This window comes from Schistocerca nitens, chromosome 1, assembly GCF_023898315.1.
Source record: "Schistocerca nitens isolate TAMUIC-IGC-003100 chromosome 1, iqSchNite1.1, whole genome shotgun sequence".
Lineage (NCBI taxonomy): Eukaryota > Metazoa > Arthropoda > Insecta > Orthoptera > Acrididae > Schistocerca > Schistocerca nitens.
In genome coordinates, this window is record NC_064614.1 from 842803467 (window position 1) to 842831086 (window position 27620).

At 40.6% G+C, this 27620-nt stretch overlaps 1 protein-coding gene across 1 annotated transcript in view; it reads right to left on the reverse strand.

The window, feature by feature from the left end:
- Positions 1-5793: 5793 nt before the first annotated feature.
- Positions 5794-27620, reverse strand: part of LOC126237178 (serine/threonine-protein kinase Nek8-like) — a 124869-nt gene continuing 103042 nt past the window's right edge. The window contains exons 5-6 of the mRNA XM_049947056.1: positions 8422-8572; positions 5794-6055 (exon numbers count right to left, since the gene is read on the reverse strand). Coding sequence (XP_049803013.1) covers positions 5834-6055; positions 8422-8572 — 373 coding nt within the window. The 3' untranslated portion in view covers positions 5794-5833. The remainder of the gene's footprint in view (positions 6056-8421; positions 8573-27620) is intronic.

Consider the following 27620-nt stretch of genomic DNA (forward strand, 5'->3'; position numbering starts at 1 on the left):
TATAAATTTAAAGAGGGGCGAGGGCGAGTGTTCAACAGCAATGAAATGGGCATAAATACTGTACAAAAGCCTGAGAGAAATTTGGCTCCTAAAGGTGTTAAACAAATAGGTGAAGCCACATCTTATGAACGTGGAAAAAAGTGACTTTGATATGTTGTTTCAGTGCTGCTGGTACCTTCCCCAGGAAGAGGATGTCGAATCTCTTAAGTAAAGGTGGACCAGTTGGAGCAATATATGGTTGTTCTGTCAATGGTTGGTCCAATGAATCATTATTTTTCGAATGGATCCAATATTTTCAGAACAATGTAAAATCAACTATTGATGACCCTGTGCTGCTGATTGTAGATAATCACAGCAGCCACATTTCACTTGACATTTTTGAATTTTGTAGAAAAACATTCTATCGTCGTGGTAATCATACCTCCACACACTTCTCACAAGCTTCAACCACTAGATGTTACATTCTTTTCTTCTTTGAAATCAGCCTTCAATCGTGAATGTGTTATGTATATGAAGTCACACGTGTATCAAAAAATTACACTGCATGAGTTAGCAGAAATTTTTAATAAGGCATATATTAAGGTCGCTATCATGGACAAAGGGCAGTCAGCGTTTAAGGCAAATGGGATTTACCCTTTCAATCCAAACCAATTTCAGCATGACGACTTACAACAATGTGAGATCTTCAAAGATGTTGTCCTTGAAGATGAAGAGGTTCCGAATGCAATAAATGGAAATGAAGTGGTTGCATCTACAAACGAGCCACATATCCCCAAAAGGAGTCAAGAACAGATTCCTGTATCTTCAGCAGATGATGTTCCACTTCTAGTAGGCCTAGAATGAACTCTTTTCACATCAATAAAAAAGTAAAAAACGAAAATTATAAGAGATGTTTGTAGAATTACATTATTTCATTCTTAAATATACTGTTTACTATTTGTAGTAACTAATAAGCAAATAAAAATAGCAAGTATTGCACATTTTTATGGTTTGTTTGTTTTACTTGTTATTAACCAGTACTTTGCGTGTCATTACCCTCAGGGGTGGGGAATACCACGCATTTGCATTTTTCTTTTATTTTAATGTTCAAAATTAAGGTACTGTTTATAACTATTTACAGACGATTGGAATATGTGGAGAAATGTCCATTGTAAGGTATGTACTTACTTTTGTAGGTTTTAATGACGTAACGAATGGCTCCCATGGATTTTTCCTTAGGTGCGTGTATTTCCCTCACTCTCCCCTAATGGCCTCTAGGTGTAGAGAAAGCAGTTTTTGGACGATCCTCTGGAGCTACTTCTAACTGATGATAACCACTTGTCACATCCATCGTAGAAAAGTACTGGCACTGTCCTAAGTGATCCAAAGTCTCCGATATGTTTGGAATGGGGTATGCATCCGTTACTGTCTTATTATTAAGGTATCGGTAGTCACAAGAGAACCTGTATTTCTTAGTTCCATCTGCAGATTTTTTAGGCACAACGACAATGCCCGCTCCCCAGCAACTACTACTATGCTTTATAATACCGTCCGCAAGCTGCTGATCAATGAAATTCTCCACAATCAGCTGCAAATAGCTCGGTATTCTGTATGGTTTACGGCAAACCGGTGCTTCAGTCCCTGTTGGTATCCTATGTTGAACTAATGGAGTTGCTGGTAATGGCCCTTGTGGAAAAAAACAAATCCTTAAATTCCCACAATAATTGTTCCATATGCTCTTTTTCTTCTCCTTTCAAATGCTTAATTTTGTCATGCAATGCAGTTCTATTGGCAGTTAGTGGTTGATAGCTTTGCCTACCTCTCGAACACCAGTCTTCATCATCTGGCACATCCAAATTTGCTGCTAAAACTCCTTTCACCAAATTCGGGTCCACACCGCTAAAATTACCCACGTTCATGGGAACTACTCGCCCGTTTTTTCCCCTCCCGTACACGTACAACACTACGTTTCACAAAACAACCCAATGAACCCAACTCTTCATTATCCTCCAATGGTTCAATAACACATACTGTACCCACAGGTAGATTTGGCTCCACACTTACCCAAAGCGACTTCCTGGTGCCACTAGACACACACTCAAGCAAATTAAGCCTTAATGCTAATGTACACGGTTTAATTGGTTTGTTCATTACGTTGAACGCCCCTCGTGACAGCTCTGTATTGACAACAGTTTCCCCTAGTGGAAATAACATTCCACTAAGTTCCACAGTTCGTTGTCCAAGGTCAATTTTGGCATGATCTTGATGCAAGAAATCTACTCCTAGGATCATGTTGTAACCCTCGCTCACCCATGGTACTACCTCCATACATGCATTAAATCAGACTTTCCTTATGCGAAAGTCAACTGTCACCGACCCCAAAGGCGTAACCTCCTTATCCCCCACTACACGCAACCTATAACGTGGTGGGTCTAACTTCCTTCGTCCCATTATATTCTTAGTAGCCACTGACACTTGCGCCCCTGTGTACAACAAAATCTTAAACTTTTTAATTCCTACGGATCCTACCAGTGAACATTCCACCTCTACATACGTATTCATGGCAATGAAATTAAACGGGAGCTCCTTTAGGTGGGTCTTGGGCCCCCTCTGTCGTTTAACGCTTGTCCACGTCTCCTATCTCCACTTCTCCCTCCTCCAATCTACTGATTTCCACCCCTTCCTCTATTCTTGATGACTGGGTCCACTGCCTCTGCACGTGTCCCATACGACCACGCTTATAACATTTTATACCCGCTGCAAATACTGTTCGCCTTTCGCGTACTCCTGTTGCTACGTCTATTTCCTCACACTGAATTGCCAGCTGAATGGCCAAATACAAATCTTTTGGAGTCCCTTCACGCACTTTCCATGACATAAGCACCGGTAACCCTCTCAAAAATACATTAAGTGCCCTTTGCTCGGCCTCTTGCAACAGAACACGATTCGCTTCATCGCTCTCACCCAACTCTTAAGTGTACTCATTAATTTCCCTTATCCTGTCCACATATTTCTCCACTGTCTCCCCCTGTCTCTTCGTCATTGTACTTAACCTCTCCCTAAAGTACCGAGCGCTATTCTGTTTCTCAGAACACCTTACATATGTTTTCGCTTCACCCGTTAGTCTAATTTTGGCTACATGTAACAACTGCTCATCAGCTCAACCATTCATCGCATCTGAAATTTCCAAGTCCTCCACAAACGAACACACATGCTCAGATCCCTTGCCAGAAAACTCAATAATCAAACTTGTGGCAGCTGGAGCAATCTCCTGCACCGTAGGCAATAACGACTGATCAGATGCGGTTTCCCGCTCACTTCTAGATGTTAATTCATTTCTCAACTGTGTATTGTCTGCTGTCAATAGTGCTTCTTTTTCCAACAAAATCTATACCACTTCTGGTTCTGACACACCTTACGTCCTTGACTCTGCCATTGTGTTGCTTTTGTTCTCAGTTAGTCGTTTTGTTTCGAGACTATGTAGAAGAATAATCTGACTTCCTACAACTCCGTATCTTCATACTCAGTAACATCATAAACCAATACAAAGCAATCAAATGCCACGTAAAACAACATCTTACTGTCCCAAATACACTAACACTTATTCTGACAAAATAAATAATACGCATATGCAAAACCTCTAAAATGTGGCTTCTGGCAAGCCATACTCAAAACACCAACAAGAAAGAAAGTGTTCAACACTCAAAAGAAAACTTTTGACAGCACTCATCACATCTTGTGACTGCACTGCAGGTGGTGTGTTCGAACGTCGTACTGGACAGACGACATCCACTATTCTGACACCAAATGTAGTGGATGGTGTCAGAATGTGATGTATTAAAACTCGTCTGAGCTTTTCAAATGATTTATTTTTTCCACTACAGAGCTTCGTTGACCTCTGTCCACGTCACAGGCCCTGCATTGCTGAGGTAGCATCCCAGTGACCTGTGCAATGCACTGTGTTGATCCATCCTTGTACGCCAGCTGCAGAGTTCCAATTACATCAAGATGGCTGTGCTAGCAGCCGACTCAGCGGCCACCGTCCCCCTTGACTCTGCACTGCTCTGATGGGAGCCGTAGGCTAGCCGCGCTGCTGCTTCTTCCTCAGCTGGCGTAGTTGGGAATGCGGTGGCAATGACCATTCCCGTTCTGGCATCCGAACCTGCGGCCCTCACCTTGTAAGTCTCCGGTGTGTGTCGGGAGATGAGACGACTGCCTGTGGTAGCGACCTGAAGAGTGGCCCGTCCTGGCTGATTGCGGACTCCGCATCAGCCTCAGAGGGTCGAATCAACAACCTGCCGTGGACTGGGACGCTGTAGCCCCATCTGTTTCCATGTGTTGCCGGTAGTGTGACACGCCCCGCCGTCCAGGAGAGCTGCCACACTTTAATGAATCTTGTTAGAAAACCACACCTATTTATACTCAGCTTCGCGGCTCTGTTTCGCTAATGCATCGCTCCAAGTCATGTGCACCCCACACCATGGTTGCGCCAGTTGGCCCATTCTTCCTATAGCTTGCGACATGTGAACCGCTGCATTTACGCTTTTCAGCGGTTCAATGGCCCCTGTGGCCTCCATTCCATTTTGCAATCTCTGGTCAGCGTAACTTACTGCAATCCAGCCCACACTTGGCTGTAACTTGTGCTCAGAATATCGCACAAACTAACTTTCCCTATCCTAAACAGTGTTGCCACTACAGTAAATATTGCTTCAGATCTATGCCATTCTTAAAGCACTTACCACCACCACCACCACCACCAGTGTCATCATCATCATCATCATCATCATCAATGCTTTTATCACATTTTGGTATGTGTTGTTCCTGGTCAGATGTAAGAGTGCATTAAGGTCATAATTTAGTCAGGCTAAATATGCAATAAATAAAGAAATAAAATAAGTAACTCAGTTGCTTGCCACCTTTGGACATTTCATAGCTGCCTGCTCTGTATAGCTATTATGAAGGCTCAAGATATTATACACCTACTTAGGCAAGGGTAGCCTTTTAAAAGTAAACCTACCAGTATTACACTTTGTACTAACATGACCAAGTACAGTGTTTTAAGCCCACCTCTATAACAATGCATGTCTAGTTTACATTCTTGCACAATTTTTAACGTCAAAGTTTACAGCCACAATGAATCTCCACTCAATGTCCTGTCATTGTATTAAGTCAATAATACACTATTTAATATTTTTGAATTTTCTGCAGCAATGTAGTAAAAGGTCCATCAGCTCCATCCCCTCTTCTGTGGGATGTGTTACATCCACAATATTTAACCCAAGATGACAAATGATTTCTGCATCATGGTCTATAGTAGGTATTGTGAAACTTAATTCATTTGAATTCATACTCTGTCTCCATGTATGTGTTTAGAAACAAAAACACTAAATAAAATGAAGATCCCACAAAACGACAATACTTCATGGCACCAGAAACTGGACAGGAAATAATTAGAAATCTAAATTCACAGGCAAAAAGAGTATAAATATTATGCAGTCAAAAATAAATTACGTAAGAATATCAAAAACTGTGTCATTAATTAAAAATGAATGCAAAGGTATGAACAAATTTTTTATCTGAGGCATCTTTCAAAATTTAGTAAAAGCTTTAAATATTTTGTTTCACATTTTGTGAGCCCTGTTACTCTATAAATAAATGGCTAAATAGATTTAACTGTATTATTGTGTACATATGTGATTAAGTGATACGCAGGTGATTAATACTGTACTGCTTGGTAGATTCATTGTGTAATATTCCTCCCCCCCCCCCCTCCTCCTCCTCCTCCTCCTCCTCCTCTGTCAGTTCCAAACCACATGATGGTACACTCACACGCATTTCTTTACACATAATCCAGTCAGACATAAGAAGCTTCACTGCAGTGAAAACAAGTTACTGGAGCAGCATGAACAGCTGCTATGAGGGCTGGATGTGCTAGCAGCTGCCGAGCTGATGGCCGACTCTTAGGTTCCCTATGTAGCATTATTGTTATAAGATCATGAACTGTAGAGTCATAATGAGTTGCTGATACTGGTGGTACTCTTGCTCGCAATATCTGCATCACCAAGGAAGCTAAAGTCTGTAATGAAAACACAGTATCTTAAAGAAATAAATAAATAATAGTAGTACCTGTTCACATTTTAAATAATTCAAAAATTATAAGAACTAGTTTAATGAAGCTCACATGATCACTTGGAATTTATTTTTTACCATGTTATTTTACCTTCAAAAAGCTCAAACCAAGTGCTTGTTAAGCAGCATAGAGAGAGAACCATCTGTGGAACTTAGAAGGTATGCATGGAAAGAAACAAAGGACAAGCTGATACTGAGTTGATCTATAAGGTTTTCATGGATAGCTGCATTGGCAGCTCACTACCCCACCAAAGACAGATATCCTGGTTGTAGTCATAGTTCAGCACACAATTTTAATATTATGGAAGACATAATTGTGACGGTAATGAAAATAAAGTTGAAGTTGGCAGAACATGCAGCAAGGAGTTCATAAAGGAAGGGATATAATGGAAAAATTACTAAACTATCTCTCCAATCAAGCTTGGCACCCTATTAGTTCCACCTATTCGACATTTAAAAAAAATTGTCTCTGGAAACATATTTAGTTCAAAGAAGTGGTAACTGCAACTAATAGGCTGTCCATGTTCCTCACCTCATAAATTACTGATTTTTACATAGAAAACAGTCTCTCACTGCCAGGCAAAGAACAGCCTGGTATTCACAATAACTTTTAACTTATTTTTTGTGAGCTTCCCTCAGAAAATCATTCCTACTGCAAACTTCATTCTTATAGACTTAACTGCAGTGACACTCAAAAACTGTTTCAGTACTGCAGCAGGTATTACACATCCTTAAATTTGAAGAGAAAATGAATTCAGTATTTAAACATGTAGTTCTTTTTAAAATTATCATCTTCCAACAGCATTTTAAATTTTGCATGAAGTGTTTACTAAATTATGTGGCGTCACCCAAAACGAGATTTTCACCCTGCCGCAGAGTGTGTACTCATATGACACTTCCTAGCAGATTAAAACTGTGTGCCAGACTGAAACTCAAACTCAGGACCTTTGCCTTTTGCGGGCAAGTGCTCCACCAACTGAGCTACTCTTGCACAACTCGCAACCTGTCCTCACAGCTTCAATTTTGCCAGTACCTCAACTCCTACTTTCCAAACTTCAAAGAAGTTCTGTGAACCTTGCAGAACTAGCACTCCTGGAAGAAAAGATATTGCAGACACATGGCTTAGCCACAGCCTGGGGGTGTTTCCAGAATGAGAAAAGTTTGGAAGGTAGAAGACGAGATACTGGCAGAATTGAAGCTGTGATGACAGGTCATGAGTCATGCTTGGGTAGCATTGGCAAATGCTTAACTTCTCTAAGCTGTCCTTAATGCTTTGAAGGACTAGCTCCTTGGAAGAAAGAATATTGCAGTGACATAGCCACATCTCTGCAAGATCCTTTCTTCCAGGACACCTACTTTTAATACTTTTAAATCATTTAAATGTGTTTGGAACTGCATAATACAAATCATTGTACAATTATGGATTAAGTTGTTTGGTTTGAAGAAGTTGTAAGGTTGTTCCAGTATTCCCCTGGTTGCATCTGCTGATTGCATGGTTGGGGCCATATTCACACACTTTTGTTGTAAGCATTTTAGAAGAGTTCTCTAATATCCTGGATGAATCAATCGTATAGATCAAGAACAGGATGTGGCCAAGCATGGAAACTTGAGGGCAAAACAGTTAATGTTTCTCCACTCTGCATTTAGTCATATTCCTGTGATATCATTAGTTTATGTGGTCTTTTTCCTTCTGCTGTTGAGATATGATGTCGAGTGTGCAAGGCGAATGTCTTTCAAGCTAAAGTATTTTAGTTTATTATCTTCACAATCAAAGGACTTGGCAGTTTGACAGAAAATGCAAATAGGGTAATTATTTTCGTGTAGGTCTGCAAGAACTGAATATCAGTATGCAAGATCATATACTGCTTTCTCTGTATAGGAAACTTTTACCAATACTAATCTCAGTATGAGTAGTAAAAAGAGTAGTATCAGAAAGGTCCTACAGTATCCTGTTTTACACTACCATCTCAAAAAGTTTTGATAACATGATATGTGGGGCATAGGGGGAAGGTGTGGATGGGAGAGGCAGTAGGTGGTAGAGATCGCAAGCTTACCTTCACTTTTCAGTTTTATGAATGGTTATTGCTGTTACATATTTCAGTCTATCAGGAATATACCTTGAGTCAAGTGATTACAAAGGTAGCTCATGGGGTCACTATGAAGCTAGCACACTATTTCAGCACTTTGGTTGAAACATCATATGAACTATTTCTATAATGATACACTTTAAATAACTTCTATTACTTATCATATGTGAACCCAATACTATAATGTTCATAATCTTTGCAGTTCACATTCTAACACAGCACTCACCGGGGCTTCAAATGGCCTTCGCAGTGCAAGCATCTCATAGATGACTACTCCAGTAGCCCAGATATCACTCTCACGCCCATAGTCACGCCCGTCACACAGCTCTGGAGATAGATAGCATGGTGTACCCACTAGTGTCTGTGCCCGAGACTTGCTGCAACAATTTCCAGGTTCACAATCATTTCACATACTTAGATGTGACTACAGAGCAACTAAAGGTCACGTTAGATATGGAATTGAGCTTCAGATTAACAATGTATGTATTCTAACTGCATTTGCTATGTTATTAACAATTTATGCAAGAATCTTCTACAAATTTCTTTCAGCTAAACCAAATTTGGAAGATTAAAATTCAAAGTGTATTTTATTGTTCTTTGAGCTGCAGGCACATCTTATTGTTATATTTTCTCTATGCCTTTAAGTTTCACAGTTTGTCATTCACTCACATTCTTGTCAAGTTGTATTTTCCTAACTATGTGAACTAAATCAGTTGAATCAAATATTGCTGATTCCCCGAATTGGTATCATCAAATGATGGATGATTAGTAAACTGATAACTTCTGGAATACTGGAGAGTGCAGAGATCCCAGGAAACCTGCAAAGTCAAATGGTGACTTCATGTCAGAACACCAAATGGCTTCAGATGAAGATGCAGTTGTTACAGCTGCAAGATCATCTGCAAAAGAAAATAGATGACTGTCAAGATCAAATCAGGACAATAAATTATCTCTGTAAAGTATGACTAGCAGTTTGCTTGACACGTATGGTGCAGTTTCTAATCCATGAACGAAAGTGTAGATTCCAAAGTTTGTGCTGGAAAAACCAGAGCTGTGGTTCACGATGTTGGACTCAGCATTTATGCAAAGCAATGCTACCAGAAACCACATGAAGTTCACTGTAGCAGTCAACAATTTACATTCCAGGACAGCAGTGATGATTCCTGATTTTGTACTGAAGCCATCACCAGAACAATACCTCCAGTTGAGGAAAACACTAGTCAGCAAAATGCACCATTAGACCTATGCATGCAGCAGTTATTAAAGAGTTAATGTATCAATAACAGAATGTTGTCAGATGTATGGCGTCACCAGAGGAGCATCACTGAAGAAGCAGCAATATCTAATGTGTCATGTATGGTTTGTGCAGCTACTATTACCACTAAAAACAGCTGTGGTGGTGTGTGAAAGAAGTGACATCAGCTTTATATTTGCAGTAGTGAATGATGTGCTCATAATGATAGATCAAGAAAGTGAAAGACAAGTAGGCAACGAAATTCTGCAAGAGCGCAAAGCTATAAATAAAGGAAATGAGACACAGTTCCTTAAAGCAGTGTCAAGCTCATAAGCAAAGTTAAACAGTGTCAAATGTTCAAAATTGGCCCAGTAATTAATGACAGCTTGACCATATCATGCTTGCTTACATTATCACATCAGTTTATATAAGGGGCAAAAAAGCAAACCATTGCTATTTATATGATCGACTCACATTCTGATATAAGCATGCTAAGAGTTGGACAGAATAAGAAAGTAATGGTAGTCATGCCTGTGCATCTTAAGGCAGTCAACAATTTGCTGCAAGGGGATTGCAAGGTGAAAGTTGACCTGGTTTCAGCAGAAAGTTCAAGTCGAAGTTTGGACTTTCAAATGTGATTGGTTGATTGGTTGGTTGGTTGGTTGATCTGGAGATTAAAAGGACTAAGCTGCATGGTTATCAGCCCCTTTCTCCTTAGTCACACAGGTCTCAGATTGAAATCATAATCCAAAGGAACCCTATTGCTTGAAATGTGGGAAAGGAACAAGAGAGTAAAACTACACGTATAACCACACTGAAGTATAAAATGAAAGTATCAAGCCAAAACTGAAAACATAATGGAACAGAAAAAAGCAGTAAAAGGTGTTAAAGTAATATAGCATATGGCGCTGACTGACTGACTGACTGCAAGAATAAAAAAAGGATGAGCCAGCCACTATGCAACATACTGAAATCCCCAGCCTAAAAACACAGGCAAAGTCAAACACAGATATTGAAAAGATGAACACCAAATGAAACAGACAGCACCAGAGAGAGCAAGGAAGAGTTAAAATGCAGGTAGGATGAGGGTCTGAAAGATGAGGGTCAGGCACCCACCCTTAAAAAGAATGACAGATATTCCCTTTATGGATAAAATGTAAGCTATGTTAGCTGTTAAGGAACTGTCACCTAAAACCAAAGGGAGGGGTGCGTTTCAGGGAGATTAAAAGTCTACCACAGGGTGGCTAAATTTGGGCATTCCGAAAGGGTGTGGACCACTGAAGCATGAACCACAGTGGCACTGAGGTAGGTCCCATGACACAGGAGGTGACCTTGAGTCAGTCAAGTATAGCCAATGCAGAGCTGGCAAAGAACAATGGAGTCCTTGCAAGAGGTTCGCATGGAGGACCTTCACACATTCATCATCTCCTTTACCAATATGTAACTTAATTGGCAAAGTCAGGGAGTGCCATTCTGTATTCCAGAGCCCAAAAATCTTTGGCATAATACTGATCGAAGATCAGATTCCACTATGCCAATCTCCAGACTCAGTTTACGAGTAGCCTCTTTGACTAGGCTATTGGCAGGTTTATTTCCAGGGGTTCCGAAGTATCCCAGGGTCCATACAAAGACCACTGACCATCCATGTTGTTCGAGGATGTAAACAGACTCGTGAATGGACTTTACCAAAGCATGTCAAGGACAGAATTGGTCAAAAGCTTTTAAGATGCTCAAGGAATTGCTACAAATGAGGAAGGCCTCCCTGGGGCAGTAAGGGATAGGCTCAAGAGTGCAAGAGGTGGCTACCAGCTCTGCAGCCATCTGGCAAGAAGCACTATTCAGTATATCCTGCATGGGCATAAGCAAACCCAGCATGACCATCAAAAAATTAGCCATATGTGTAAACTACCTCTGAACCCTGGAATGCTCCAAGAATAGAGAGAAACATGCCACATGATGAACCGAGTCTTTTGGGACTTGTGAAAGGTCCAGACAAACCTGTGGTCAAGGTATACATGTTGGAGGTGTATGTGAGTGGACCCAGAGGAGATGTGGTATTGGGAAAGACTCTAGTTCAGTGAGAAGGGACTGGACATGGACTGCAATTATAACCCTGATCTGGGCTACCATTGCAGGAGATGGACTGCCACAGTAGAGGAAAGGAGACGGTAATGCGGATTTTTATGCGAGCTGCAAATGTGTGCAATATAATCGGCAAGCATTTGTTGTCATCTGATCCACAAGGGAGGAAGCCCAGCTTACACGAGTATGTTGTTCACACAACTCGTTCGGAAAGTTCCCGTTGCAAGTTAAACTACACAGTGGTAGATATGGTCCTGCATCCGCAGTGCTGAGGGTGATCTGAAACATATGCCAGGTACCATAGTCAAGATGGGATCCTACAAGGGCTTTGTACAGGTGCAACAGTGTAGGGTGATCTGCACTCCAGTTGGTGTGACTTAGGCATCAAAGAACATTAAGATGCTGCCAGCACTTCTAATTAAGCTGACGAAGATGGGGAAGCCAAGTTAAGTGGTGTCTAGAACCAGTTCTAAAAAGTGATAAGAGTCCACTACATTAATGAGATGGTCATCGAGATAAAGTTGTGGGTGTGGGTGAACTGTACGATGGTGACAGCACTGCATGATCTAAGTCTTGGCAGTTCAAAACCGAGAGCTGTGGATGAGTGCCCATGACTGCACCTTTCATATGGCTCCCTGCAGCTCACGTTCGGCCACACCAACAGTAGATGAGCAAAAGGAAATGAAAAGTTGTCAGCATAAAGGAGATTGATTCTGAGGACCCCACAGCTGCTGTGAGACCATTAATGGCCACTAAAAAGAGAGGAATGCTCAATATAGAGCCCTGCAGGACTCCATTCTCCTGTATAAGGGGGAGAACTGTGTGAAGCACTGACCAACTCTGAAGGTGCTGAGCGACAAAATGTTCTGTATGCAAATGTGGAGCGGGTCCTGGAGGCCCTACTCATGTAATGTAGTGAGGATGTGGTGTTGCCAAGTGGTGTCACAGGCTTTTGTCAAAAAAGACAGCAATAAGGTAGTGACGAAGGGGGAAGGCCATTTAGATGGCAGACTTCAGGTATACCAAGTCCTCAGTGATGGAGTGACCTTGGCAAAAGCCCCCTGGGTTGGAGACAGAGCTGCCGATTCACCATATGTTCAAGCAGCTTACACGGAACATTGTTGAGGCTATTAGGACAATAGCTGTCCATATCAAGCAGGTTCTTACCTGCGGAACAAGACATTGCTGATTCAGCTGCAGGAACAATGGTTGTAATAATATTCTGGCTCTCCACATTGATGTTGCCATGCGATGGAGTTCCAATGGTGGTAGCAGATATGAAAGCGTCCCAGTCAGCCTTGGTAAGAGCCCATCTGGGTAATGTCCAGTTGAATGACGTTGGGGCAGGGACAGGTAGAGCAGAAAGTAGTCACTACCATATAAGTCATCATGAGATCTCCAGTGAATAGACAGTAGAAGGCCAGAACTGCAAACAGATATCAATGGCTGAGTAAGTGCCATGTGTCACACTGAAATGAGTGGGGACACCCGTATTTAGGATGCAAAGGTCAAACTGAGTTAGCAGATTCTCAACATCCTTACCACAGCCAGTAATCTTGGTTCCACCACACGATGGGTTATGGGCATTGAAATCATCCAAAAGTAGGAAAGGTGGGGTGAGTTGATAAATTAGTGTAGCCAATACGTTTTGTGATAATTCACTATCTGGAGGAAATGAAACATTGCAGATGCTAATTTCCTGTGTTATTCTCACCCTGATAACCACAGCTATTCAAGCTGTTTGAAGGGGCACTGCTTTGTTATAGACAGAGATAAGGATATACAGGGTGTTTCAAAAATGACCGGTATATTTGAAACGGCAATAAAAACTAAACGAGCAGCGATAGAAATACACTGTTTGTTGCAATATGCTTGGGACAACAGTACATTTTCAGGCGGACAAACTTTCAAAATTACAGTAGTTACAATTTTCAACAACAGATGGCGCTGCAAGTGATGTGAAAGATATAGACGACAACGCAGTCTGTCGGTGCGCCATTCTGTACGTTGTCTTTCTGCTGTAAGCGTGTGCTGTTCACAACATGCAAGTGTGCTGTGGACAACATGGTTTATTCCTTAGAACAGAGGATTTTTCTGGTGTTGGAATTCCACCGCCTAGAACACAGTGTTGTTGCAACAAGACGAAGTTTTCAACGGAAGTTTAATGTAACCAAAGGACCGAAAAGCGATACAATAAAGGATCTGTTTGAAAAATTTCAACGGACTGGGAACGTGACGGATGAACGTGCTGGAAAGGTAGGGCGACCGCGTATGGCAACCACAGAGGGCAACGCGCAGCTAGTGCAGCAGGTGATCCAACAGCGGCCTCGGGTTTCCGTTCGCCATGTTGCAGCTGCGGTCCAAATGACGCCAACGTCCACGTATCGTCTCATGCGCCAGAGTTTACACCTCTATCCATACAAAATTCAAACGCAGCAACCCCTCAGCGCCGCTACCATCGCTGCACGAGAGACATTCGCTAACGATATAGTGCACAGGATTGATGACGGTGATATGCATGTGGGCAGCATTTGGTTTACTGACGAAGCTTATTTTTACCTGGACGGCTTCGTCAATAAACAGAACTGGCACATATGGGGAACCGAAAAGCCCCATGTTGCAGTCCCATCGACCCTGCATCCTCAAAAAGTACTGGTCTGGGCCGCCATTTCTTCCAAAGGAATCATTGGCCCATTTTTCAGATCCGAAACGATGTCCACATTACTGGAAACCAGGATTCCTGAAGGGAAATGCAGAAAGCACTTCTAATGCTTAAGAATTGTCATAGCTCAGCCAGATAGGGGAAAAACCACCACAATTCCACTGGAGGATGATACCTTCTGTAGTCTGGGAAGGCATGAAGGGATCAGAGAAGCAGTTTTTCCCTCTGGATCATCTACAGCCACTGGTTGAATGCTTGTACGTATTACCATCACTGCTGAGGTGTCGACTAGATATAGGTCTCAGAGGTTGCAAGACTCTCTCCGTCGTCCTCAGATGCAGAAATGATAGGGAGTGGTGGTATGGGGGCCACCAGAGTTTCTCGTTTCTTACCAGGTTTCTTCTTGATCTGTTTGCCCTGTCACTTCTCTCTAGGGGCTTGCTGGGAGGGCTGCTCTGAAGAAGCTTCAGGTACAGATGAAGAGCATGAAGCCCTTTGACCAATGCCTTGTGGCTTCTTCAGCCACTGGCTGGTGTCCAGTTTTGCATGGGGAGAGACCTTGGGAGGCAGAGTCCCAAAGGACCTCTTCCGTGTGAGAGGAGTTGGAGGAGGCTGTTGGTTCTCTGGCTGGGAGGGGAGCAGACAAAGTAGACACTTTGGGAGCAACAGAAGAGGAAGCACTTCCAATCACTAAAGGAGCAGCCCTCAGGGTCCACTGTGCAAGGCAGAGAGGGCAATGTTGTGATAGCTGCAGCACAGGAGGATGTCAATCAAAGATGATTCAACCAGTCATATTTCTTGTTAGCCTCTTGGTAAGTCAGCCTGTCCACAATTTTCCTCCCCTTTTGAAGAACCATATAGTCTGGCAAGAGGGGGATTAGTTCTCTCCACAGATGACACAGGTGGGAGGAGGGGCATGTGGAGTATTCAGATGCAATGGACGTCCACAATCTTGACATGTGGTGCTGGAATTGCGCTGGAAAGACATATGCCCAAACTTCCAGCACTTAAACACCACACAGGGTAAGGGACATATGGTTTTATCTCACATCAGTATACCATCAGTATACCTTTTCAGGTAACAAATCATCATCAAGGGCCAAGATGAAGGCAGCGGTAGCAACACTATTATCTTTCTCCTATGATGTGCTGGATGAAGCGAACACTCCATTGGTCTAAATTGGCTAGTAGCTTCTTGTTTGACTGTAATAGGAGTTCTCCATGAAAAATAAAACCCTGGACCATGTTTATGCTTTTATGAAGAGTGACCAAAATGAGAGTATCATCCAGCTTGCCACAGGTGAGCAATGCCTGTGACTGGGCCGGGGATGCTGTCTGAATTGGGGCTGATCCATTTCTCATTTTGGACAGTGCTGCCACTACACGCAAACTTATCCTCCAGGTTTTCAACAAAAAATAGAGACTTTGAAGCCAGAAAGGAGTCCCCATCTATTTTTCTGCAAACTAAGTACCAAGGCAAATATGGCACTTTTCTCTGTGGCCCTACATTCCTCCCATTGTGGTGCTAGGGAGGGGAATGATTTGGGGTCATACTTCTTGACAATGAACTCTAGCTTTCCCTTCTTAGAGACTGCTGGGGCTATTCGGCCACCAGCAAAAGATGACATGGTCCACTTCCTTGCAGGTCATCTGCCCTGATACCATCCATTCTGATCAGAGGTTCTCCCCACAGCTGCCACCTAGCCACAGCAAAGGCCACATGGCACGAGGCCACTGCCGGGAGCCCTGATGCCCCAAGGAGATTGGCATACATGGGGTGTTTGTAGCTCAGGCATCAGCAGTGCAATCCCTGAATTGTCAGAGGGCTACAACCAAGAGGGTACACCATAACCCCTCCATGACAGACAAGCTACCATGATGGATACTGGATGTGAAAAAAATCCACCAATATAATGGGTGCAGAAGAGGACAGCAGACAATGGATGTAGGTGAAGCACCCTGCAAGGCATCCTCACCGAAATAGCTGGATTATGGATGGAGTTGCAGAGCCATGACAATAATAGATACAAAAGGTCTCAGCACATAATGGATGTATGATGCACCATGCGAGGCATCCTTCCTCAAATGGCCCGCACTTCTGAAAAGGGGGGCCATAACTTAGATGGCCAAAAAGATGACTCATATTTGTCACCTCTTACAACAGGCAGGAATACCTTGGGTCTGTTCTAGCCCCTGAACCCACAGGGGAATCACAAATGTGATCAATCTGATACTAGGCTGTAGATAAATCTCAGTGTAGCCAGGTTATGACGAACAATAAAGTCACTGCAGATACTAAAGGCAAAGATAATACAAGTATCATCTCCTTGCCATGTAGCTTGCTTGTGCAAGAGACCACACAGGAAGCTGATGTCCAAATAGGACAAGTGTAGCACACTGTGGTGCACCATAATAAGATGACACCTGGCCAGCTAGTCTCTGAGAGGCTAAGAAAAATGGCTGCAACAAAAGCAGAGTTGGAAGAGATGCTGCAAGCTGGCATTATACACATACCAGATAGCATGTGGGCATCACCACTGCATTTGCTGAAAAAGAAAGACAGCACTTGGGGGCCCTGTAGAGATCATCATGCATTAAATGCGCGTATTATCCTGTATTGCTATCCAGTTCCTAGTACAAGGGTTGACTGAAAAGTAATGCCTCCACCTTCGTAACTTTTCAACAGTTTGCAGCATTGGTATGTGGCAAGTACTGGCTTGTTCCATAGCCTCTTCTGTACAGCTCCAGTTGGCAGAAAGCCTTAGCATTGAACGAGTGTGTTGTTACAGGTCAATGCAATTTAAGCAACGTGCAAAAAAAATTGGCTCTGAGCATTATGGGACTTAACTTCTGAGGTCATCAGTCCCCTAGAACTTAGAACTACTTAAACCTAACTAACCTAAGGACATCACACACATCCATGCCCGAGGCAGGATTCGAACCTGGGACAGAAGCAGTCGCGCGGTTCCAGACTGTAGTGCCTAGAACCGCTCGGCCACACCAATCGGCCAGCAACATGCAGTCATTGAATTCTTGACAGCAGAGGGTGTCACCCCAAAAAATATTCATCAGAGAATGAAAGCAGTTTATGGTGATTGTATTGATGTGAGTACTGTGCATTGTTGGATGAGTAAGTTTTAAGTTGTTGAGGTGGGAACATTGGACGGGTGCGACTAACAAAGAGCTGGATGTCCTGTGACAGCAACCACCGAGTTTCAGAAGCAAAATGTTGACAGATTGATTCAGGACAATCGTCATATCACTAAGAGAGAAACTGCAAGCACAATCAGCATTTCACAAGAACGTGTGCATCACATTACTGCTTTGCTTGGCTGTCTGAAGATCTGTGCACGATGGGTACCCCGGATGCTTACTCCTGAAATGAAAGTGCACATACTTTGAATTTGCCAGGAACTTCTTTCGCGTTATGAGAATGAAGATGCACAATACGCACATCAACACAATCACCATACACTACTTTCATTCTTTTATGAATCTCCTTTGGGGTGACACCTTCTGCTGTCAGGAATTCAATGACTGCACGTTGCTTAAATCACATTGACCAATCATCTGCGCAAGGTTCCATACTTTACACTATAACAACAACTGTTCAATGCTAAAGCTTCCCACCAACTGGAGCTGTAGAGTAGAGGCTACAGAACAAGTCAGTACCTACTGCATACCAAAGCTGCCAACTACTGAAGAGTTACAAAGGTGGAGGCATTACTTTTCAGTCAACCCTCGTATTATGAACTTCACAAATGTGCTAACCAGAGCTACGATCTTCTGCATGGTCGATTGTTAAAAGGCTTACAATCAGATACTGTTGGAAGAAGAGAACATACCAAATACCACAGTAATAACATCATTTGATGTATATAAATAACTACATATGCCATTTGATTTACAAAATGAAGCCAGACATGGTTAAGGGGACTGTGTTTCTGTTGCATTTATCTGGATAATATCTCGATATTTTCTCTCAAGCAGCAGTGTTGCAAGAGGAGCACATCAGAATAGTGTTCAGCAGGATATACAAATAAGGTCTAATAATAAATAAAGCAAAATGTGTTCTGCACCAGAAGCAGTCAACATCTCTCGGGCATACTTGAGCTGATTAATGACATTCCATGCCCAATGGATTTCCACCAATTAAGAAGATTCCTGGGAATTGTTAATTCTATCAATGACACCTACAAGGAGCAGCAGAGATTCTTGCACCACTACAACAGCATTGTCAGGTAATGACACCGCAGGATAATGATCCCTGCCATGGATGCCAGATATGCAGTGCACATTCAAAAAGATAAAAGCAAACTAACAGAAAGCAGTTCTGTTATCTCACCCAGTCCAAGATCACTATTAGCTATAGTGGTAGACGCTAACCTGCAAGCTATTAGTGCAGCTCGCCACTTGTCAGCCAAAAAAGATTGGAAGCCATTAGGTTTTTTTCCACCCATAAGCTTTTGTGCCAAAAACACTATGCAAAACAGTTGACGGTATTCATAACCCCACCCACCCTAGTGCAAAAGCTGATGATGGAGAGGTTTTTGTGGTCCAGTATGAAGAAATTAAGAAAGAGGTTAAGTTGACGGACATGCACACAAGCCAGTGGGAGAATTCCCAGAGACAACAGGGTATTTCTCCCAAGTCCATACAGAAACCATGAGCACGCTGCTGCCATTGGGAGGATATCACTATACATTTATCATCATCAACAGATACACTCAGTGGGAAGCTATGATACCAGTCAGTGACATCTCCGAAGAGACAACAGTAAGGACTGTTTTAGTGGCCTTTATAGCCCATTTTGACTGTCTAGCTCATATTGCAACAGATCAGGAATGGCAATTCGAGTTGACACTGTTCCTCGAGGTGTCCACATTATGTGGTTTCCTACACTAACATACAACCAGCTACCACTCCACAAGTAATGGAATGGTAGAGAACTGGCACAGAATATTAAAAGCTGGAGTTGTGTGCCATGCTGCCTGGCATGTAATCCAGACATTGGGAGCATCGAAAGAAGAGATGATTTATGGAGAACCATTATGCCCACCATCAGAGATTGCTTCATTGCATCAGTTACCAGTGGCTACAGAACTGCCACATTTGTTGCAGTAAATCAAATTCAAAATAGATCTTAAATATGCTCTTACACAAAGAACTTAAAAATGCTCTTACACAAAGACCTTAGAAATGATCATTTTGTGGTGTTGCAATTCTTCTTCTTATGTCCATGCTTGCTATGAAAATAGGACAAGGAATTCCGCCGTACACAAGACACCTGTCCTATTTTGTTTTACCCAGACATGTTTCAGCACTTTTTATGCTACCTTCAGTGGATCACTTTTTATTTTCTTACTTACATGATGCTATTATACATTTATGTTAGTAGATAGCCTGCTACACAATCTACAACTTCTCATGGCTTTGATGTTGCAGTGCTTTCTTGTATGTTGTTGGCGAGGTCTTCACTTAGGGTACTTTGTTGCCCTTTAAAATCAACAAGGAACCTTCAATTCTGCAACAGTGTTGATACCAACCTGGTAAGTTTTGGATCCTTGGTGAGAACAAGTACTTTTTGCAAGAGAATATGATGGTTAACTGTATCATAAGCAGCACTAAAGGCAATGGAGGTACCTCCTGTGATGTGTCTGGTTTCAAAACCATCTTCAATAGGTTGAGGATCTGGCCGAGGTTCTCTGCAACAGTGCTCTTGCCTCATCTGAAGCCTACTTGTGAAATGAGCAGTTAATCAACAGGCTGAATGAGTCAGCTGAGTAGCATTCTTTGAATATCTTGTATAGCTGTCACAGGAAAGATAGTGGCCTACAGTTCTTGGTGTCCCTCTTGTGTTTTCCAGGCTTTAGAATGGCTATTACATGTGCTCTCCACCATAATTTTGGGATATTGGGACCACCTTAAGCATCTTCTGTTTTAATACCTTTATGATTAGTGGGAAATACAAAGTTGTCAACTTCTGCAACAATACAGTCTTTGAACAACATTACATAATATTTGTGACAGTATTATGGATTCACCTGAGCAGATGGCTCAATTTCATATTCTGCATGTGCTTCACTTCACTTCAAATGTTTACAACATTTAACTAAATGATACTTTTAGTTCCCTGATGCAAGTTTTGCATAATGAAAAATCTGGAACTAAGGCAAGTGGTGCACACCAGTAGCATATGTTGTGTTTCCCTTAAACACCCTATCTTGCTTTGGAAAGACTGAAAACAATACCACTGTTGAGATATATTTATGCTAAAGATACACAAATGTACAATTTTGTTTTAAAGTCTGCACCATTCAGAAGATGTTTACAGTTGCGAAAAGGACACACACAGCAAATATATTATTTTATCTTAAGAGGAGGTTAAACACTGAAATTTATGTTGGGCTTAAATTTCTTGAAAGCACATATTATAACTAGTGGAACAAACTGGTCATTCAATATTAAAAAAACTTTAAAATCAACACAATAACACAATTAATACAATACTCTTACTATCTATGCTTTATCCAAAAGTTCTGCTGCTTAGATCAAAGAATAGGTCCCTACAGTGGAGACAAGCTGGCTCCTCTTCATGAACAGCACTGAATAGCGCCTCATCAAATGCATTTTTGTGGGAAAAGTTCTTTTCCTAAGTCACATTTGTGACTACTGTGGATGTTACAGACTTTGTAGTCAAATACTTACATCAAGTGTTTGAGGAAAAGGGCTATGCTCAACTCACATTTTGTGATCTAAGCAAAGCTTTCGACTGTGCAAATCAGACGCCACTCCTAGAAAAACTGGAATTCTATGGCATTAGACATAACAGCATTAAATTAGTAAAGTCATATCTTCAGAATTGTAAGCAAGTTGTTTGTGTAGGGAAAGAAATGTCGAGTATAGAACAAGTCAAGGTAGGTATTCCGCAGGGATCTGTACTGGGCCCCTTTTTATTCCCAATAATGATAAATGATGCCAGATCATTTATCAAGTCCACCACTGTGTTACATGCAGATGATACAACATTTCTTCAGGCTAGTGATGATTTCAATAGCCTTAAAACTTGTGCAGCAAAGACAATTGACCAAGCATCCTATTGGTTCAAGGCAAATAGATTCCTGCTGAATGAAAACAAAACACAGCAGATGGTTTGTAGTCTCAGAGATAACTTGGATCATCTGACACAAGCTTATGTCAAATTTTTTGGGGTATACAGACACAAGCTTTTTATAATAGAGGGAAACATTCCACGTAGGAAAAATATATCTAAAAACAAAGATGATGTGACTTACCAAATGAAAGTGCTGGCAGGTCGACAGACACACAAACGAACACAAACATACACACAAAATTCAAGCTTTCGCAACAAACTGTTGCCTCATCAGGAAAGAGGGAAGGAGAGGGAAAGACGAAAGGATGTGGGTTTTAAGGGAGAGGGTAAGGAGTCATTCCAATCCCGGGAGCGGAAAGACTTACCTTAGGGGGAAAAAAGGACGGGTAACTCGCACACACACACACACACACACACACACACACACACACACACACACACACACACACACACACACACACACACCCACACATATATATATATATACTATGTTCTAATTTATACGAAGAAGAAATTACCAGAAACAAAAACCAGAGAAAATGTACGTAGCCACAATACAAGAAGGAATAGGTGCATCTATATTCCTTACCACAGATTGTTAAAGTGTCACTCAACAGCTATGAAATAATGGGGTGCAAATTATTTAACAATCTTCCTCAATCTGTTCAAGAATTACATGAACAATTATTCAAACAAACAATTCATGACTGGTAGCCCTCACCCATTCTATGATATAAGAGAATTTATCAACTGTAATAAAATACTATAACGTTAACAACAAACCTGTTGTTTCTTTCAAACAATTCATTTTATTTTAGTAGGTATATGATGTTGTCTGTTGCTGTAATGGCCAAATGACAATAAAATTATTACTATTATTCCCTTCCTTTCTCAGACGTTATGTCTGGTTAAAAATGGAAAGTGACGCGGACCTTGATCAAGCGTCACTTCCTTTTAACTGTGCGGTATATGTTACATTGCATTTAGGAACTTTCGGATATCTGAACATGTATTAGTAATTACATATTTCTGTAGTTGTATATATACATTTGGATGTAGCTGTATTGTGTTGATGTACTGTTGGATATTGTGTGGTATGACTCCTGTAGTTGATAGTATAATTGGTTGTATTTTTCAATTTTTTCTCCTGTTTTCTTCTGTATATTTGTTGTATTGGGTATGGATATTTCGATTAGTTGTGTTAATTTCTTCTTTTTATTGGTGAGTATGACGTCGGGTTTGTTATGTGGTGGTGTTTTATCTGTTAGAATGGTTCTGTTCCAGTATAATTTGTATTCATAATTCTCCAGTACATTTTGTGCTGCATACTTTTATGTGGGAATGTGTTTTATTAGTTTATGTTGTATGGCAAGTTGTTGATGTATTATTTTTGCTACATTGTCATGTCTTCTGGTGTATTCTTTATTTGCTAGTATTGTACATCTGCTTGTGATGTGATCTACTATTTCTATTCGTTGTGTGCAAAGTCTGCATTTATCTGTTGTGGTATTGGGATCTTTAATAATATGCTTACTGTAATATCTGGTGTTTATTGTTTGATCCTGTATTGCAATCATGAATCCTTCCATCTCACTGTATATATTGCCGTTTCTTAGCCATGTGTTGGATGCGTCTTGATCTATGTGTGGCTATGTTAAATGATACAGCTGCTTGCCCTGTAGTGTTTTCTTTTTCCAATTTACTTTCTTCGTATCTGTTGATGTTATGTGATCTAAAGGGTTGTAGAAGTGGTTATGAAATTGCAATGGTGTAGCCAATGTATTTATACGAGTGATTGCTTTGTATATTTTGCTAGTTTCTGCTTGTTGTATAAAGAATTTTCTTAAATTGTCTACCTGTCCATAATGTAGGTTTTTTATGTTGATAAATCCCCTTTCTCCTTCCTTTCTGCTTAATGTGAATCTTTCCGTTGCTGAATGTATGTGATTTATTCTATATTTGTGGCATTGTGATCATGTAAGTGTATTGAGTGCTTCTAGGTCTGTGTTACTCCATTTCACTACTCCAAATGAGTAGGTCAATATTGGTATAGCATAAGTATTTATAGCTTTTGTCTTGTTTTTTGCTGTCAATTCTATTTTCAGTATTTTTGTTAGTCTTTGTATTTTTCTTTTAGTTCTTCTTCAATATTTGTATCATCTATTCCTGTTTTTTGTCTGTATCCTAGATATTTATAGGCATCTGTTTTTTCCATCGCTTCTCTGCAGTTGCTGTGGTTATCCAATATGTAATCTTCTTGTTTAGTGTGTTTTCCCTTGACTATGCTATTTTTCTTACATTTGTCTGTTCCATAAGCCATACTTATATCATTGCTGAATACTTCTGTTATCTTTAGTAATTGGTTGAGTTGTTGATTTGTTGCTGCCAGTAGTTTTAGATCATCCATGTATAGCAAATGTGTGATTTTGTGTCGGTGTTTTCCATTAATATTATATTCATAATTTGTATTATTTAGCATGTTGGATAGTGGGTTCGGAGCAGGGCAGAACCAGAAAGGACTTAATGAGTCTCCTTGGTATATTCCACACTTAATCTGTATTGGCTGTGATGTGATATTGTTTGAATTTGTTTGGATAATAAGTGTGGTTTACCAATTTTTCATTACTATGTTTAGGAACTGTATCAATTTAGGATCTACTTTGTATACTTCCAATATTTGTAGTAACCATGAGTGGGGTACACTATCAAAAGCTTTTTGGTAATCAATGTATGCGTAGTGTAGCAACCTTTGTTTAGTTTTAGCTTGATATGTCACCTCTGCATCTATTATCAGTTGCTCTTTACATCCTCGTGCTCCTTTGCAACAGCCTTTTTGTTCTTCATTTATAATTTTGTTCTGTGTTGTATGTGTCAATTTCTGTGTAATGACTGAAGTTAATATTTTGTATATTGTTGGTAGGCATGTTATGGGGCAATATTTTGCTGGGTTTGCTGTGTCTGCTTGATCTTTAGGTTTCAGATAAGTTATTCCTTGTGTAAGTGTATCAGGGACTGAGTATGGGTCTGCTGTTAAATAATTTAGCTAGATGTGAATGTGTTGAAGTGAACCTCTTTAGCCAGAAATTTGCTATTTTATCTTTTCCAGGGGCTTTCCAATTGTGCGTAGAATTAATTGCTCGGGTGACTTCATGTTGCAAAATTATCACTTCAGGCATTTGTGGTACCATCTCGCATGCATCTGTTTCTGCTTGTATCCACCGTGCATGTCTTATGTTGTACTGGGTTTGACCATATGTTGCTCCAGAAGTGTTCCATGTCAGTTATGTTTGGTGGATTGTCTATTTTAATGTGTGTGTTATCTATTGTCTGGTAAAATTTCTTTTGGTTTCTGTTGAATGTTTGGTTTTGTTTCCTTCTTTTTTCACTTTTTTTGTATCTTCTAAGTCATTTGGCCAATGCTTGCAATTTCTGCTTCTTTTCATCTAATTGCTCTATTGCTTCTTGTTGTGAGATTTTACCTAACCTTTTTCATTTGTTGTCTGATATTTCATTTCTTATAAATTGTGTTAGCTGTCTGATGTCTTTTCTCAGTTTTTCTAGCCATCTGGTCCTTGGTCTACCCTTTATATGATGTCCACCGGGTTTTCCTTCAAAAACTTTCTTGATTGTGCTGTTCTCCACCATTCTTTTTACATGTCCCAACGAACATAGTCTATTACTCTATTTCTGTGACAATACATGGTTTGTTGTACAAATCCCTGATCTCCTTATTTCTGATTCTCCAAAAACCCCTATCATTCATTGGCCCATAGATTTTCCTAAGTACCTTCCTTTTCCATCTCGGCAACAACTCCATCATTTTGCGTCATTGTCCAGGTCTCCTAAGCATACATCACCACATGTCTCACTACTGTATGATACAGTCAGATTCAGATTCCTACTAAGGCTCCTTGCTTTAAACCCTTTAACCAGTGCAAAGTAACTCCTGTTAACAGCTGCAATCCTTGCATGAATTTCTTCCCTCACATCATTTTCTCAGTTACCAGTGACCCAAGATATTTAAGGATCTCACAGCATTCATATTCTTTTCTGTTCAAAGTCATGCTTCACCATACCTTTTCCTAGACGTTAACATACACTTGGTCTTTGACTAATTAATGGTCAGCCCCATCTCTGCACCATCTCTTTCTATTTTTTCAAGCTTTTCTTCCAGGTCCTGTTTCCTCCTGGATAACAGATCAATATCATCTGTGTAGGCAAGCTCCTGAGTCACACTATTAAACAGTGTTCCCCAGGGTTGTTGCATTGTGTCTTTTGCATTACACTCTCCAGGGTGACATTAAACAGAATAGTGGAGAGCACACATCACCCTGCCGCAGACCTTGGTTAACTCCAAATGCCTCTGATAAAGTGCCCTCAATCTTTACTTTGCATATTGTTCTTCTCAAGGTCATCGTATCAGTTTGTTAGGGACTCCTGCATCTTGCATTGCCCTCCAAAGTTGATCCCTTTTGATACTATCATAAGCTTGTTTGAAATCAATGAACAGCTGGCGGACATCAATGTTATACTAACAACATTTTTCAAGGATCTGTCTGATAGTGGAAATCTGATCTGTAGTGGATCTATTAGTTCTGAAACCACACTGGTGGTCTCCTAGATACTCTTCTATGTATGTTCTTAACTTCCCAGTCATGATTTTTTTCTAATACTTTATATACTATAGAGAGCAGTGCAATTCCTCTATAATTCTCGCAGTCAGCTTTGTCATGTTTCTTATGTATAGGGCAGAGTACTGCTGTAAGCCACCATTTCAGCATATTTTCTTTCCACCATATTTCCACTATAATCTCATGCAAAAGACTTACTAGTTTTTCTCCACCATATTTTATCATTTCTGCTGCAATATTGTCTTCTCCTGGAGCTTTATTGTTTTTAAGTGTCTTGATAATAACTTTAACTTGATAATAACTTTAACTTCTTCCAGTGCCTGGTGCTCATCATATCTGTTTACTTCCTGCTCCACCTCTTCTGCCATACCAGCATCACAATCCCACCTTCATTTTCCAATTTTGCATTCAGTAGTTTACTAAAATACTCCACCGATCTGTCTAAAATCTCATCTTTTCCTACAATCAGATTTCCCTCCTTATCTTTACAGATAACTGGTCTGGGTTGGAATCCTTTCCTTATATTTTTAACTCTCATATAGCATTGTTTCTTGAGCAGTATTCTCTCATCTAACTCATCAATCCACTGTTTTTCAAATTCGCTCTCTTTCCTGTTACATGCCTTATCTGCATCCCTTCTCTTCTCCTGGTATTCTTCTACAGTATCTCTAGTTCTCCTCTGGAGCATTCTTTTTCTTGCCTCATTTCTTTCTTCTATCTTTTTCCTATACTCTTCATTGAACCAGCTCTGGGGTCTAGATTGCTTCTTTCTGCCCAGTACAGTGTCAGCTGTCTCATGTATTATTCCTTTAACCATTGCCAGTCTTTCTTCAGTATCCTCTCCTGCCTGATCTTCGGCTTCATTAAGTCAATTTGTCAAGATAGTTTTATACTGTTGTACTGTGTTTCCATCATTTTTTTAAACTTGGAATAATCAAACCTTGGCACAACAGCTTTCTTGGTCTGTCTATAATTGGCTATCCTCTGTCTGTATTTGATTCTTACCAAATAATGATAACTATCTCCATCTACACCACGACAGCTATCCACCTCTAATATACCTGAAGCATGACGTCTATCTATGAGTATGTGATCAATCTGATTTTTTGTGATCCCATCTGGGGAGCTCCATGTACCTTTCATTATATCCTTCCTTTGCATCCATTTTCTTTTAATAATCATGTTATTGCTCATGGCTAACTCAATTAGTCTAATACCATGATCATTAGAAACTTCAACGTAATTCCCACTGTAAAGTTCTTCACTAGGGTAGACAATTGCTCACAGTCAGTCATTGATAATATCTTTACAGGAAAGTCCAATGAACAAAATTATATTACAAAACCAGTAATTATATATTGCAAATTAAATATTACAAATTATATATTACAAAACCAGTAGTCAATGGCCTCTCAGCCCATGAAATGCAGTTCCTTTTGTTAAATGTTAATACTGAACAGGATATAAAATCTGTTAAATCTGAGCTCAGGAGGGTAATCAATAAGCCAAAAATAGATTATTTTAGCACACTCCTCAGACATTCACTGGAACGATGTTTACAGTGCTCATGGCATGAATGAAAAATATAACATTTTTGCTAATAAAGTCCTTACCTTATTTGATCACTGTTTTCCCCCAAAACTGAGCAAAGTCTACAAAGAAGCCATGGATTACTCAAGGAATAAGGGTATCTTGTAAAACA